At 34.8% G+C, this 17,510-nt stretch overlaps 2 protein-coding genes across 3 annotated transcripts in view; both read left to right on the top strand.

Moving 5' to 3' along the window:
• The first annotated feature begins 8,228 nt into the window (after positions 1-8,228).
• On the top strand, positions 8,229-13,461 carry dph3 (diphthamide biosynthesis 3). Its single transcript, XM_067373657.1, has 3 exons — positions 8,229-8,419; positions 8,628-8,702; positions 12,151-13,461. The coding sequence occupies exons 1-3, from the start codon at positions 8,243-8,245 to the stop codon at positions 12,223-12,225; spliced, it is 327 nt and encodes a 108-aa protein (XP_067229758.1). The 5' UTR covers positions 8,229-8,242; the 3' UTR covers positions 12,226-13,461.
• A 921-nt stretch (positions 13,462-14,382) lies between these two features.
• The window catches only part of nck2b (NCK adaptor protein 2b), a 57,560-nt gene continuing 54,432 nt past the window's right edge, over positions 14,383-17,510 (top strand). The window contains exons 1-2 of one of the 2 annotated variants that reach the window (XM_067374720.1): positions 14,383-14,618; positions 16,163-16,406. The gene's annotated coding sequence lies outside the window, so the exon portion shown is untranslated. The remainder of the gene's footprint in view (positions 14,619-16,162; positions 16,407-17,510) is intronic. The other variant, XM_067374724.1, reaches the window with a different exon arrangement.

Here is a 17,510-nt window from a genome sequence, read left to right as displayed (position 1 = left end):
AACACATCTCTATACAATGTAACTCTGTGTGTATGTGCCCATTGTTTAATCCCAGTTCCCAAAACAAGAGGAGCTCTTCTGAGAAGAATTAATCTTATATGGTAGTAGAACAAACATTTTTGCAGCAAACCTACAAGGACGAGCGTCCTTGTTACATGTGTACTTTAACAGTAAATTATGCATGATTACATGTACACTCTAAAAAATGCTGGGTTAAAAATAAAGCGGTTGGGTTAAATGTTTGCCCAACATGCTGGGTAGTTTTATTTAATGCAACTATTGTTTAAAAATGACTATATGGCTGGCTTAAAATGAACCCAAAATAGGTTGGAAATTAAAAATCAGACACATAATTACTAGAGGAAACAATAATAATCAAAAGGTGATTATTAAATAATAAGCAATTTGATAAATGTTTATTGTTAAATTATTATTCATTCAACTTATTAATAAATGTAAAGGTTCATTTTAAGCAAGCAATACAGTCATTTTGGGGTTAAATAAAACTTTTTAACAAACATTTAACCCATCTGCTGGGTTACAACAACAACCAGTGTTTGTCCATTTTCAACCCAACCTGGATTGTTTTTAACCCCTTAGCATTCCTGTAAAATTAGCCTAAAACACATAAAAAAGGCATACCTAAAGTAAATTGCATGCTGTTCTTGAACCATTTGGAGTATATGCATGGTTTTGGTTTCTTTTGAAAGGTATGGTGGAACACCAACAGTTTAACCTGAGTGTAATGACAGTAAATCACTAAGAATAAGCCGACCCCTAACCTTGAACCTATAGGTATTATCGCTCAGTACTTATTTGTTTCATTACACAGTAAAAAGGTGCAATCACACCAACCATTTTGTCATTTTTTGACCTGTACTGTATGTAGCTACTTTTCTATGTTACACTCTTCTATGCTAAGGAATATCACATGTATCTTACAGGAAGTTCCCTTTTAAGGTTTTTAAGGTTACTATGGCACATATAATAAAATAACATCTAAAATGCCATCTAAAATCACCTGAAAGAAATCAACTCAGATGTCCAAACACCACTGCGCACCAACAGTGCAAACTTTGTCCATTTCCATTTGAATGATTTATGCATGGCATGAAAATCTTTTTATCCAATTTTGCTGTCTATTTTTGTGAGAATTCACTTTTAATGAATTCATTTATGATAACTGATGTTTAAAATCATGCAATCTTCATGCAATATGTGTCCTGAACCATGTGTTGTTGGGCTCGGGTTTGCCTCTTTGGCAACTGTATTATCTTTTATTTTGGTACATAATGTTGCTGCTCATCAGAGGTCTCTGACACATGAAATGAACCCCTGTAGAGACTTGATCTAAGAGTGCACTGGTGTCCAAACAGTCCAAACAGTGACTTTACACCCTTCCACAGCTTACAACTTAACAGGAGACCTTGATGCACACAGCATAACATCGTTAGTGACGTAGTTTTTCCCATTGACCTCGGGGTCCTGAAAAGTATTACACTGTCTGGAGTCAATGCAAATTAAATTAGGAATGGTTTAGTTGCTCATGACATTCCTTTTTTTTTTTTTTTTTTTGTCCTGAAACTTCATAGTGTCATGAGACTTTCGAATGAAACACATTTAGGCTTATGGATATTTTTTTATGCTCAGTGTCTTTTTTATTTTTTTACTTAAAACAGCAAATATATCAGCATAGACGATTTACCATGTAACTTCATTATAGTGATTTTAATAAGACATAGGATTTATTTTGGAACAAACCAAATTAATATCACCCCAACAACCACTGGTTACTCGTTAGAAACTAATTAAAAAGGTCAGTGGAACTCTGTTTTTCCATGCTAGCTCTAGTTTTTCTGTTTTTAGTCCACTCAATCTCATATTTGGATTTATTTTCCTGGAAGATCCATTCTTTAAAAATTATGTGCTTATTGAATGTTACTTAATTTATGCCATTAGAGTATAAGATATGAGTTTTGGGATGAGAGTGCTTGGATGTCTGCAGATAATTTAAGAAAACAAATGATTTTATAACATTATATTTTTAGGACCATCACAGTAAAATATTAAAGCCTTATTTTAACAGTAAGGAAAAAAAAAAAAAAAAAAAAAAAAAAAAAAAAGGTATTTTAAAAGGTTTATACATTAACACGGAAACATGTTTAGTAAGACTGAGAATGAATATACAACCCGAATTCCAGAAATGCTGGAGCGTTTTTTTGAATAAAATGAAAACTAAAAGACTTTCAAATCACATGAGTCAATATTTTATTCACAATAGAACATAGGTAACATAACAAATGATTAAACTGAGAAATTTCACAATTTTTTGCACAAAATGAGCTCTTTCCAAATTTGATGCCTGCTACAGGTCTCAAAATAGTTGGGACGGAGGCATGTTTACCTTGGTGTAGCATCTCCTCTTCTTTTCAAAACAGTGTGAAGACATCTGGGCATCGAGGTAATGAGTTTCTGGAGTTTTGGTGTTGAATTTTGGTCACATTCTTACTTAATATTCTGCTGAAGAGTTTGTGGTTGTGTTTGACGTAATTTTTGCTATAGGTGAAAGATCTGGACTGCAGGCAGGCCAATTCAGCACCTGGACTCTTCTACGATGAAGCCATGCTGTTGTAACAGCTGCAGTATGTGGTTTTGCATTGGCCTGCAAGGCCTTCCCTGAAATAGTCGTCATCTGGAAACCTTTATATACCTTTCAGCATTCATAGTGCCTCCCAAAACATGCAAGCTGCCCATACTGCATGCACCCCATACCATCAGAGATGCTGGCTTTTGAACTGAACGCTGATAACACGCTGGAACGTCTCCCTCCTCTTTAACCTTAGATTAACCCACGACCTTAGAACACTTTTCCACTTTGAAACAGTCAATTTTAACTGAGCCTTGGTCCACAGGACACAACGACGGTTCTGGACCATGTTCACATATGGCTTCCTTTTTACATGATAGAGCTTTAGTTGGCATCTGCAGATGGCACGGCGGATTGTGTTTACCGACAGTGCTTTACCATCCAATAAAGGTCTTTGGCCTTGTCCCTTACACACAGAGATTTCTCCAGTTTCTCTGAATCTTTTGATGATGTTATGCACTGTAGATGATGAGATTTGCAAAACCTTTGCAATTTCACATTGAGGAACATCCACAGTCTTTTAAGCACTCTTTCACAGTTTGGAGAGCCTCTGCCCATCTTTACTTCTGAGAGACTCTGCCTCTCTAAGACATCCCTTTTATAGCTAATCATGTAACAGACCTGATATCAATTAACTTAATTAGTTGCTAGATGTTCTCCCAGCTGAATCTTTTCAAAATGTCTTGCTTCTTCAGCCATTCGTGCCAACTTTTTTTAGACCTGTAACAGGCATCAAATTTGAAATGAGCTCATTTAGTGGATAAAAGTGTAAAATTTCCTTTAAACATTTATTATGTTATGTTCTATTGTGAATAAAATATTGGCTCAGGCTGTGATTTGAAAGTCTTTTAATTTTCATATTATTCAAATTTAAAAAACGTCCCAACATTTCATCCATTGTTAAGTTTAGGTATGAGGTAGGATGAAGGGATGTAGAATAAGGTCATGCAGAATAAGACATTAATATCTGCTTTATAAGTACTAATAAAAAGCAAATATCCTAGTTTGCATGCTAATAAGCAACTACTTAATAGTGAGAACTGGACCATAAACTAAAAGACAAATCCACAATGCTACGTTTCTTTTAATTTATTTTGAACAGTCTGAACAATGCGAATGCAGTCCTAAATGATGGTACTCGTACAGCTTTCTTTATCTTTAACCCCTTACAGTTTGACATATGATCTCAGATAAATGTTTACTTCCAGCTAAGTTGTATGTGCTTGGTATTCACTGACCTGCTTTAACCCATGATGTAATTTGAAAGCGCACGTTCTGTTCCTTCATTTAAAATATAAATGTGTACCTCAAAGATGTTAACTTAGTAATAAAATTACATTAACCAGTTCCTTGCTGTTCTGTGTGTTCATATTGAATTATTTGGGGGTGGACCACACTTATACTGACTTTAACAGAGACCTCATGAACTACTTAAACAACTGTGGTTAATTATTGATAAGGGCACATGATAGAGGGCAGAAAGTTAGTTTAAGTGACTTCTTTACTAAAAAGTAAAAGGTCAAAACTAAATAAAAAAAAAAATAGGAAGGTTTCCTATGTTGAATGCAAGGTCAATGATGAAAGACTTTCATTTGAACTGAAACTCATCTGTTGTTGTGTTAAGGTCACCAGAGTATTAACCAATTTTGCTCAAATTCAGAATTCAAATTAAATGACCCTAATCTCCTCTACATTTACATCTGTGCCCAAGACTTGTTAGATCTTTTGTTAAGATGATGTACAAAGACATCTTGTGTTTGTTACTTGTGCATATTATCCTAAGTGTTTTTCATTTAAAACTATATCTGTTTAAGATACTCATTGCTTTTGTAGTTAATAGCCTCTTTAATCAAGCTTTTGAAGTTCACTCAGGTCCTAATTCACAAACAAATCCCTGCTGACACCCTTTATACAATTACTCCATCAGAGGGTCTCACTCTTTTCACCCTAAACAACACTCCTCTGTGTTTGCGTCCTTTGACTTGTTACGCACTTGCATGAATAAAAGTCTTTCGAGGATCTGTGTCTCTTCTTGTTGCTACAGAATAGATGATCCAGTGTGTTTTGTATAAGTATTTAATTTTAGAATAGAAAATGCTAAAGTAAACTAGAACAAATTATGATACTATGGATGAAAAATCAATCAATCAATCAATCAATCAATCAATCAATCAATCAATCAATCAATCAATCAATCAATCAATCAATCAATCAATCAATCAATCAATCAATCAATCAATCAAACAATCATTTAATGTTTATTTGTAGAACACATTTAAACACAATTGAGGTTTACCAAAGTACTGTGAATAAAAAAAAAATAAACAAGCAATAAGCAATCAACAATATACAAAAGAAACCCAAAATAACATACATAAAAAAGTTAAAAGCCAGGGAGACTAAACATGTCTTAAGATAGTATGTAAATGGGTCATTAATTGATAAATTAACTTTTCCTTTGAGCTTTTGATATATACAAGTTCATAAGAATATCCTGCAAGTTTCAGAGCTGAAAAGTTCCTTGTTAGTCCAATAAAAGTTTTTATTGACACCAGACCCAGCAAACGACTGATCCCAGAATGTGCCTATAGGTGAAACCCCGCCTCCACAGAAGAAATCAACGCCTACTTCATTATTGTAATGTTAGCCCCGCCCACTGCCGTGTTAGAGAGATGAGGAGGAGAGAAGAGCGATACAGGAGTAAAAATAACATCACCTTTCAAAGGATCCTAATGCTAGGAATATGGTTATATATTTTCAACAATGTGAATGTCTCAGTTGAGCTTTATTTATTTGTATTTGGTACATTTCAATGTGGATTCTTTGGTAAATCAATTGCATTTCAGCACAGGCATTGCAAACAGACTTTTACGATATGGACTCAACAGTAATGCAACATGTCAGTAACTGTGTTAATTCTAATGAATCATTCATGTACAGTCAGATGATCTTTGTCCGTCAGTAAATCAAACCAGTGACCAAACAGTTAACTTCAAGTTGTTTTAGTAGGATGAAAATAATCTGTTATTTAAACGTTGATTAAATTATATATAGAAAGTGATCAAAGAACGCTCCCTTTACAATCGCTGGAGCTGTCAATCAAACAGTGAGTTCTGGACTCATGCTAAAACTCCCGTTTTATTCAACGAATCTCTTAGTTACATCAAGTTTTCTCTGTTAGATATGATGAAAGCATTCATTGGTGTTCAGAAAAAGCAGTAATCGCTGCTTTCATGCGCTCAACAACATATCTGTGATCGGCTACAATGTTCATCACTGCAACCTTTCAGCCACGATCTAAATATAATGCTATAATCAACACGATTAGTTAACCTTGAGAGCTGAAATAATAAAAACATGCTAAGAGTTTTCGAGAGAGTAATACTCAGCTATTCATATGCAATTATGTCAGCCAATCACAGCAGTGGGCGTTTCCACTGAAGTCTCACAGCAGACACGCCCCTTAAAACAGAGCGTTCAAATCAGAGGATAAAATCAAGGAAGGAAAAATGCATTTAATTTCTAAATTATGACAATTTTTTATGAAAAAATCACATTAATATTATAAGTGCACCCATATTATAAAACAATAAAACAATGCAGTTAATGACCCCTTTAAAAGTAGTGATGGATGGGCCATTTCTAATGTAAAGAGGAAGGCTATTTCAAAGATTTGGTCCAGCGGTAGCGAAAGCACGATGTTAAGTTTAACTCTCTTTAAGTTTAACTCTAGGGACAGTAAGGCAGCTGACTTGTTGCCTCACTGCTTTATCAGGCAGTGAGTTTATAGGCAGCGTTTGCATATGACAGACTTTGTAACGGTTTAATGATCTACAGCAAAATAGAGTGAGTTTTGGTGATAACTAAGTGAATATTAATAGTAATTTCTCGATTTGACATCAGATGTGGAAAATGCTGGCCAAAATGTACATTTACACACAAACTGACCACCAACTGCAACTTTCAGACACTTTATTTTTTAGCTCCACTGCCACAGAATGGAAAGCACGGGATTGTAGGATATCAAAGGTAGCGAAGGATATGCTGCCTTCAAAAATCAATCAGATGAAGGGATCTCAGGAGACATGAAGTTAAGCTAAATTTGTATTGGGACATGCCTTGATGCCTTCCTAGCATGTAATGCGTCCTCCGAAGGCAGCATTTTAAAGATTTCAGACGGAGCCATTGAATTAAATATGAAATTTTGTTTAGTATTTTCCTCCAAAATCTTTATTTATGACAAAAATCTTACAGTGATTGTGGGGATGTTTTGGAACATGCATGAATTCTGATAATAAACAAGACAAATGTTAAAAACCATATCATACAGGAGCATATTTGGGTGATGCAGCAAGACAGTGAGCCATAAGCAATTCTGCATCTGAGTGGCTTAAAAGAAAAACAAATGAATGTTTTGGAAAGGCCTATAGGCTTGGAGATGAGGTGCCAAGATGCTGAAAGAGCATTTCAGATTGATCACAATCTCTCCGGCAGCTCTGCAAAGAAAAACGGGTTAAAGTTACTTCAAGCATAAGCTCATTTTAAATTACATGTAGGCCCGGTTTCACAGACAGGGCTTAGCCTAAACCAGGATTAAACCTTAGTTCAATTAGGATATTTAAGTAGCTTTCATAAACGTACACTAGAAAAATAACATTTCTGATATGCATCTTCAGACAAAACAATAGCTCTGACATATTGTAAGATATGTCAGTACAAGTTGCTTTCAGCTAAAACAGCTCAAACATGCATTTTAGTCTTTATTTAGCCTTGAAACCAGGGTGTTTAGTTGCAGCTTTTCCTGCTGTCCAACTGGTTTAAGGGGCATTTACTTGTTCACAGGGGTGATTTGAGCCACTGTTATGATTTGCACTAAAAGAAGAAAATAAAACATAAAATGCATTGTGTCATTAGTAATGTTCCCTTCATGCAATATTGCATTTTGCTTTAGAATATACAACTAGTTCTCAATAACAGTGAATAACATGCATGCAGGATTTAATGGCATCTGCTGCATGTGGCCTCAAGAAACCTTAGTTCTTGGAAAATTCTTGATCTTCTTTCCTCAAATAGTCCAAATCTATTTGACCAATTAATCCCATTTGCATTGCAAGAATGAATGCTTGTCTCTGAGCCTTTGCTCAGTTACGTCACAGAGACTCACTCAGCTGTAAGTGAAAGCTTGAAAATGGCAAAATCTAATTCGATGCTAAACTAAATTCTTTCCCAAAATTACAACATTGGATTTTCACAGAATTTGGGATGAACATGGGAGGAGTGAAAACCTTGTTTTGTGTTTGATGCCAAAAAATGCTGTCTAGGTTCTTGAGTCTGTTCTAACTCGATAATGTCTCAAATAGAAGCAGATCTCGCGTTGGAAAGTTTAAGTAGGTGTGCATGCACATGTGACTGGATAAAATTGATTGCAGGGTGAATGTCCCAATGCATACTGAAAACCCCAGATGTTACAGAAAACTATATACTGTACTCAAGCTGTAAGAGACTTGTGTTGCATCGAAAGTAATGTGTCTCCTCCTGCTGGACGCATTGTGAAAAGCGGTTTGCTGCTGACCACGTCAAATGTGTGCGCCGCTTATGTCACAGCTGCCGCATGTTGTTGTTGAATCCTCACCGGCGAGGGGTTTAACCACAAACTGTTTTAAAATGACGGTATTTCACGACGAGGTTGAAATAGAAGATTTTGAGTATGATGAGGAAACAGAAACATATTATTTTCCTTGTCCATGTGGTGACAGGTTCGCGATAACGAAGGCAAGTTTTTGCTAATCATTTCCAGATTCATCTATTTTCCCATTTATATATGATTTATATGAAGAGGAATTATATTTGAATCTGTAATCGAAGAACTACGAGACATTAACCAAAGCTCCAGAGTGTGATAGTTTATCTAGTGGCAAATATCTATAGGTGAACTGAAAAATAGCCACTGTTTTGTTAAGATGAAGCTTGTGTTCTTCAGGAGGATCTTGAGAATGGTGAAGAAGTGGCCACCTGTCCCAGCTGCTCACTGATAGTGAAAGTAATCTATGATAAGGTAAGATGTTTAGTATGTTCTGATATCTGCGTAGAGCCAACTTGGCTTAGTCATTGATTTGTTGTTCTGAACTGCAAAAAAAAAAAAAAAAAAAAGCAATAATTTTAATAAACAATCTCATCAGAGTCCTCTTGTTTGATATCTTTGGCTATAAAATTAAAACTTACACTAAAAAAAAAAAAAAAAGCTTTTGAATTAAAAATTGAATTTATCTTGGCATAGTTGAATAACAAGAGTTCAGTACATGGAAATGACATACAGTGAGTTTCAAACTCCATTGTTTCCTCCTTCTTATATAAATCTCATTTGTTTAAAAGACCTCCGGAGAACAGGCGAATCTCAACATAACACAGACTGTTACGTAACAGTCGAGATCATTAATATGTACGCCCCCAATATTTGCATATGCCAGCTCATGTTCAAGGCATTACACAAGGGCAGCCAGTATTAACGTCTGGATCTGTGCACAGCTGAATCATCAGACTAGGTAAGCAAGCAATAACAATAGCGAAAAATGGCAGATGGAGCAATAATAACTGACATGATCCATGATATCATGATATTTTTAGTGATATTTGTAAATTGTCTTTCTAAATGTTTTGTTAGCATGTTGCTAATGTACTGTTAAATGTGGTTAAAGTTACCATCGTTTCTTACTGTATTCATGGAGACAAGAGCATTTTTTAAACACTTGCAGTCTGTATAATTCATAAACACAACTTCATTCTTTATATATCTCTCCAACAGTGTGTAATGTTAGCTTTAGCCACAGAGCACTATCAAACAGAATCAAATGTAAACATCAAAATAAATACCATACTTACGTGATTAGACATGCGGCATGACGAACATCTTGTAAAGATCCATTTGAGGGTTATATTAGCTGTGTGAACTTTGTAAATGCACTGTATTATAGTCGAGAGCTCGTGTGGCAGGGAGCGCGAGATTTAAAGGGGCCGCAGCCTGAATCGGCGCATTTCTAATTATGCCTCAAAAAAAATTAATTAAAAAAAATCTATGGGGTATTTTGAGCTGAAACTTCACAGACACATTCAGGGGACACCTTAGACTTATATTACATCTTGTAAAAAAAAAAAACGTTCGATGGCACCTTTAACACAAATGACGTTTACTAAAATTAAAAAAATGTTCTCTTTGTCCAAATGGCATGAAACTTTGTAAAGTGGTTAACATTTTCTAGATGTACAAATAATAATATAAAAATGGATTGATATCTTGTTTTTATGTTAGTGTATAGTGTATTTAACATAATTTTGTTTTTTTTTTTACAAAAAAAAAGTAATTTTACTCTGTTTATTAATGTTTTTACTTCATATTTGTGCAGTTTTTGGAGGAGTGAAAGACTACTGATTTTCAACACTTTTTTAAAGTTGACTGAAAGATTACACTGTTAGAATTACTTTTATGTGCTTTATTTATTTTACCTGTTTTTTTTTTGTTTTTGTTTTTTACCTCATTGAAGATTTTATTTTTTAAACAAAAACAGTTTAGTAACAGTGCACTTTTTATTTTTTGCACTTTCAGACCCCTCTATTTATTGGTGTATGAATATGATTTGTTTTGTTTTCTATGCAAGGAGGGAGTGATTGTTTAAATAAAATGGTTTGTTCAGTTCAGTGGTGTTTTAATCGTGTCAGAAGTATAACAGTAAATAAATATCAGTTCTGCATATCGGTTATCAGGCACATAAACACACAAATTATCAGTATCAGTTCTAAAAAATCAATATCAGTCGATCACTATTTAGTAGATCCATGTCGCACAGTGTGATTAAAGTAATGACCTTTATAGGACTGCTAAAATCGTGCAGTGTATCCCAGGCTTAAGACTGATCAGATCCTAAGTGGGTGCCTACACTTCCATGCATCATTCGTTGTGGTGTTCCTCAAGGCTCAATTTTGGGTCCTCTATTATTTAACCTATACATGCTTCCTTTACCTGGTGTAATTAACCAGTACAAAATGTTATTTGACAAGTATGCAGGTGACACACAACTCTGTCTTTCACTTGCTTCAGATGCCCACAATTCAATTTCCACACTTCTGGATTGGATAAAGAGCATAAAATTGTGAATGTCCCAGAACTTTCTACAGCTATCAAAGAAGTTAGGAATCATGTTTGACTGAGTTTAAACTAATGTTGACTGTGACCTCAGTTTAAACAAACATATTAGCATTGTTACTAAAACGGCGTATTATCACCTCCAGAGTATGTGACATTCTCTTTCCTTCCGACAATGAGAAACTTGTTCATGCATTTACGTCTCGACTTGACTTCTGCAATAGTGTTTTTGCTGGGTTACCAAAGAGCTCTATTAAACACTTACAAAGAGTTCAGACTCGCTCTAAAACTAGAAATCACATCACTCCAACACTCAGATCCCTTCACTGATCCCTGTATCATTCAGAATCGAATAATAAACCTTTCTAATTTTTTTGATACATATACTTCAGCAAGATCGCAAACATCAAATAGTAATTTCTAGGTTGTTTTTTTTTTTTTTCTTCTTTTGTATATTTCTATTCTGTAAAGCACTTTGTAAACACTGTTTCAAAAGGTGCTATATAAATAAAGTGTTATTTACCTACTAATTGTTTTAAAGTCATCATGAAATGGAAGTTGTGATAGTTTTTTCTTAAGTGTTTTCTACCCTATTGTGACACATATCTGAGTGAAACTACTTTTCGACTGCGGGACTTGATTTTGTCCATTGGGAATTAAAGGGTTAGTTCACCCAAAAATGAAAATTCTGTCATTAATTACTCACCCTCATGTCGTTCCACACCTGTAAGACCTTCGTTCATCCTCAGAACACAAATTAAGATATTTTTGATGAAATCCGATGGCTCAGTGAGGCCTGCATTGACAGCAAGATAATTAACACTTTCAGATGAGAGCTACTAAAGACACATTTAAAACAGGTCATGTGACTACAGTGGTTCAACCTTAATGTTATGAAGCGACAAGAATACTTTTTGTGCACCAAAAAAAACAAATAACAACTTTATTCAACAATATCTAGTGATTTCAAAACACTGCGTAATGAAGCTTTGAAGCTTCACAAATCTTTTGTTTCGAATCGGTGGTTCAAAGCGTGTATCAAACTGCCAAAGTCACATGAACCATTGGAATTTCAAAGCGTTTCGAAACACTTATGACATAGCGAAGTCTCATTTACTGAAATCACGTGACAGGTTGCCCCGCCCTCACGCCAGTAAACGCGTCATCAGGGAAGAGATGTTGCTGGAAGTAGGAGGGGAAGTTATTTTGATTAAAATTTACGAGAGAACTTTAATTTAAATAAACCATTTAATCATTTATAATAAATACTACACTATTTAATAAAAAATATGAATTGTCAATTATGATTCCATGGTGACTGTTTTTCAAAATCATGTTAATTTAAAATCTTGTGTTTTTGTTGTAGGAGCAGTTCATGTGTGGAGAAGTAATTGAAGCACCAAGAACATCAGAAAACAAACTAGAGCTGGCCCAGAGCTGAGATATCAACATGGACTTAATACACACATCTGTCGTTTCACAGTCACTCACTACATATGCAGATCTTTTGTGAGGAAACTGACTGGATCTCATTAACTGATACATTTTGCGCAAAGATTTTGCACATGAAGTACTATTCTGTTAAAGCTATTTATTTTTTTAAGAACCTTTTTAAAATATGCCCTGTTCTTCTTTGAAAATAAAATTTTCAGGAATTGAGCAAATACTGTAATACTGAATTAATTAAATGCTCTCTGTGTTTGGTTCTACTGTGTGTAATTTGGTGCTCTTTCTGCTCCATTTCAACTCTTTTTCACCATTTTATACAATTTTTGCCAGGTCTGTCTTTTTTTTCTTTTTTTTTTAGCATTTTCAGAAAATGCATGTCAACAAAAACATGCATGAACAAAACAACTCTAATAGATGATATGAAGACTTGCCCACACACTCCTAGAAGACAATGTTCTGTATAGAAAGGGTTCTGTCAGGCGCTTCAGTTATAGATCTTTTTATGGGTTCCCATCATGGGATCATTTTATGGATTTAGTTTCAATTAATTAATTTTATTTTAATTCATTTTGTGTTTTATTTGAATTTTATGAAGTAAACAACTTGTAAACACTTTTATAACTAGAAAAAAATAACTTGGATAACCCATTAAACATGAAAGCATTATGCATTTAAGACATTTCTCCTTATATAGAACCATTTTGGCAGAAAGGGTTCATTAAAATTGAGTCAAGAATCCTAACCTTTTTTCTAGTGGTGTGTAATGTTAATCATGCTGAGCTGTATGACAATGTGTTCTTGGTGTATATTTTTGGACACCAGAGGGTGCTGTTTGTTCAACAACAAAGATAAAACGTAGAGAAGAATTCCCTGTTTAACTGTAGGGTAGGTTCAGACATCAGAGACAGAATATGTATGAATTTGTTTGTAATTTAACACTGAAGTGGCTTAAGAACATAAGTCAATGCCCTGATGTCAGTCTGAATTAAAATCTGTACTTCTGTTCAACGATTGTGGAGCAAACCAGCAGTAAGCAAAACTTAAATACATAAATTCCTCAACTTAAAGCTGTCATTGCTGTAAAAAGTGCCTCTAAAGATGTTCTTAGGCAGTGCATTTTGATTTTTACAGAGTAATTTCTAAAATAATGTTAGATTGAGATCAATTTTGAATTGCATCTGCTTTTAAATAAAAAGAAAAATATTGGGACATAATATGAATACTGTTTGAATGCACAATTTGTGAAAAAATTCATTCTTTTATAAATATTGACACGACCAGAAACAGGGTTGAACATTTAGCCTGATTAAGAGCTCAGTAGTGGGGAAAAAAGCATACATTTAAGATTTATATACTGGATTTGCTAATAAACATTTTTCCATCCATTTGGATTACATACATAAATAAAAGTTCTGGACTCAAAAATGCCATACTATATTATTAACTATTTGCATCTATTTGATTATATATATATATATATTCTTTTTTTTTTTTTTTAATATGCATTATTTTCAAAATTGTATTAGTTTATAAGCAATTAAAATACATAAATCTTACATTTAGGCCTAAATATTTTGTGTGTGTGTGACTTGGTGTTTATTATAATAACTTTTTTTAATCACGGTTGAATGGTTGTCTATATACAAGGAACATGCAATTTGTAGCTTTATTTCTTAAGAGAAGTAACGAAACACCAATTTGCAACTGAAAGTGTACTCGTTCTGAAAGTTTTAAATCGAAACTCTCAAAAGTAAACTCTGAAAAGCTAAGATCCTGTAAGATGAGTGTCTTTTGCATGACTGAGTCGACCCTGGAACAATGCCATGAATTAATCCTTTTAGTGTTTCCATCCGGTATATTCACAAATCATAATTTGGCTTTCATTGATTTCCTGTCATCTAAATTATGTTATTTGGCTTGTCAGCAGCCAGCTGTGTGTGTGTATGAGAGAGACAGACAGCAGTTTTCTGTCCTTCAGATGATATTGAAAGGCCCATCTCTCTGATGACTGTGAGCAGCAGCGGGAGCACTGCACTCACTCAATAGCATTTCAACTCACTCTGCTGATCAGAGACTGGATATGGGCTGCCAGCCACACACACACACACACACACACTCCCCTCAGAGAGAATTTGTGCATAAAAAGAGTCAAAGTCAAAGATGATCAGTGTTCATGCAAATATTATTTCTATGTGGCCTCTTTCTCGCAAGCATTTTCGGTGATATTTCTGTGCCCTCCAGGAGCTTGCTTCTGCAAGTGAATGGCTCCTTGTGGTGCATCCCAAAATCACTTTCACGGACCTTTACCTGGGCGGATCCCTCCTGTGGAATGACCTGCCTGACTCAACCCCAGCTGCTGAGTCTTGAGACATTTTCAAGAAACAGGTGAAGACACATCTTTTTCATCAACACTTGAACCATTAATAGCCTACTAACTCCTCCAATTATATTCTATTTATATTCTATCTAGTTTCTATGTGTGTGTGTGTGTGTATTTTAAAAAGCATGTGTACTGTGCAATAACTAGGACTTGTCACATCTCACATATTGTTGTCCTGTTGTTGGTTAGATTTTTGGTTAGACTGTTGGTTAGACATTTCCTGAAACATATTCTCTTTAACTGAACCCAACTATAAATAAAAAAAAATAAATAACATTTTTTTTTTTTGTAATTCTATTTCAGACGTTGCTATCAAAGTCATACAGACGCACTGAATCAACTTTGAGATTTAAACTAATAGATCATTACCTTTTACTGCAATAAATCAGATTTATTAAGTATTTTGAATGTTGTAACATAATCATTTTATAATGTAAAAAGTATGAAGGTAAAAAGAGCAATGAAATTTAAAAAACAAGTCCTGAAACAATGTAGTTTTGGTTTTGTGTTTACAATATCGTTTTAGGAAAATGAAGCCTCATTTGAATTTTACCATTGGAAAAAAAAATAATAATGTAAATTTGAATGTGAGCAAACATCATCAAATGTCAAGAATAACCATGAATGCACTACTGTGAAGTAATCTGATGGAAAAATTGTTTAACAATTCCAAAATATTTAGCCAAATACAGTAAGAGAGAGAAAAACATGATGCATAATGTGAATTTATGTTGAATAGTAAGAATCTCTTAATGATATTTGTGACCCTGGACCACAAAACCAGTCATAAGTCACCCAGCCATTTTTTCAACTTTTTCAATTTTGGATTTATTTTTTTAGCCAGCAATATAGTAATATAGTAAAAGGCATGTTCTTACTCACCCCCAAATAGGGGCAAATTTGTGGGGTATTTTAAGCTGAAACTTGATCAGACCAGAGACTTATATTACATCATGTGAAAGAGGGCATAATAGGTGCCTTTTAACCCAACCTGCTGGGTTTGTCCATATTTAACCCAACTTGGGTTGTTCTTAACCCAGCATTTTTTAGAGTGTGGGTATATTTGTAGCAATAGCCAACAATACATTGAATGGGTCAAATTTATCGATTTTTCTTTTATGCCAAAAATCATTAGGATATTAATCACGTTGCATGAAGATATTTTGTAAATTTCCTACCATAAATATATAAAACATTTATTTTTGTGGACTAAGGACTTCATTTGGACAACTTTAAAGATGATTTTCTCAATATTTTGATTTTTTTGCACCCTCAGATTCCAGATTTTTATCATATATCAATGGAAAACTTATTTATTCAGCTTTCAGATGATGTATAAATCTCAATTTTTTTTTTTTTTTTTTTTTTTTAAAAATGACCCTTATCCCTCACACACACACACACACACACACACACATATTTTTTATTTATTTTTTTTGAGAGAGAGAGTCTGGGTTGGATCTCACTGGGTTTTTAAGTACATTGCAAACAATTAAAATGTCAAAGCATGTGAATCTTGTATCATCTCTTTCTGTTGGATCACGAGCAGTCCAGCCCTGGCAGCGGTGACGTCATCGAGCGCTAGGTTGAGCAGCAGCAGAGCCAGAGAGAGAAAGCGCGAGAACGCTGCGGCGGAGTTCCTATAGGGCCTGCGAACGAAGGACTAGGAGGACAACGAAAAGCACTCTGAACGGGATTTCCATCGCCCTCTTCTGCATGCACCCACACCGAAAGGCCGTTTCCAGCCGCATCCCTTCGTCCCCCCCCGGTCTGTCCACAGGCGACCTGTGAAGGTAAAGAACGCCGAGCGCGTAAAGTTGGAGCGTGAGCGTGTCTGGCAGCTTCACGGAGGTGTATTCGGTGTTTCGTGGCTCACTGCAATAGAGGCTGAGAGGGAAAAGTCTTGCTGAAAGCGAAAGCCTCATTTAATTCGCTCATAACCTCACATAAGACTCTTAAAGTCACACACAGTGATTCTGTGTTCTGAATTTGCCTCTGGTTAAATGCTGAATGAAGCTTTTGTGTGTCACTCCAGTACAATAGAAGCGAGGTCAATGCGAATCGAGTCTTTGAATCTTTTCTTGCGAATCAGAGCTCGGAGCTGTTTTGGTGGGACCGCAACCAGTTGACTTTGCGATATTGTTTGTTTTTCTACAACATCACATCACAGAGCACGTGTTTTTCTTGTCTTTCTTTTGTCATCGTAATATATGAGATAATCCTGCAAAGAAACAATCGCAGAATGGTGCAGTTGGGATGTTTTTGGATCACTACTGGGAGGCAATACCTGTGGGTCCTACAATTGTTAAAAAGTGTGTATTTCTTAAGAAAGTGTGTTTCTGTTTTTGTCATTTTAACATGTGTTTTTATAGAGAACACTTGATTTTACTTCAACAGGTATTGATAGCAATTCATATTAAGTGGCCAATATTATGCAGAACTAATTATTATGGAAGGACAATAAAAACATATGCATTGTTTTAAATATTTCATAATATTTTGCATTAACCTGTTAGGTTGCAAAGATCACTAACATTTCTGAAACTGTTGCTTACATTTTTTTTTTTTTTTTAATTTTTGCTTAGTGCAAACTATTGCCATTAAATTATGTAATTAGTCATAAAAGATTAGTTCACTTTGAAATTAAAATTTCCTGATAATTTACTCACCCAAAATGTTTGTCTTTCTTTCTTCAGTGGAAAAGAAATGAAGGTTTTTGAGGGAAAACATTCCAGGATTTTTCTCCATATAGTGGACTTCACTGGGGTTCAACGGGTTGAAGGTCCAAATGTCAGTTTCAGTGCAGCTTCAAAGAGCTCTACATGATCCCAGACGAGGAGTAAGAGTCTGATCTAGAGAAACCATCGGACAATTTCTGAAAAAATAAATAAAAATGT

This window comes from Chanodichthys erythropterus, chromosome 21 (assembly GCF_024489055.1).
Source record: "Chanodichthys erythropterus isolate Z2021 chromosome 21, ASM2448905v1, whole genome shotgun sequence".
Classification (NCBI taxonomy): domain Eukaryota; kingdom Metazoa; phylum Chordata; class Actinopteri; order Cypriniformes; family Xenocyprididae; genus Chanodichthys; species Chanodichthys erythropterus.
The sequence above is the reverse complement of the archived record's forward strand: the minus strand, read 5'-3'. Positions and strand labels throughout refer to the sequence as shown.

Bases quoted from the DNA above. Each gene is read 5' to 3' on its own strand.
- dph3 (XM_067373657.1), top strand. From the start codon at position 8,243: ATGTCACAGCTGCCGCATGTTGTTGTTGAATCCTCACCGGCGAGGGGT. The intron at 8,420-8,627 runs GCAAGTTTTTGC...TGTGTTCTTCAG, and splicing joins ACAGGTTCGCGATAACGAAG to GAGGATCTTGAGAATGGTGA. The intron at 8,703-12,150 runs GTAAGATGTTTA...TTTTTGTTGTAG, and splicing joins TGAAAGTAATCTATGATAAG to GAGCAGTTCATGTGTGGAGA.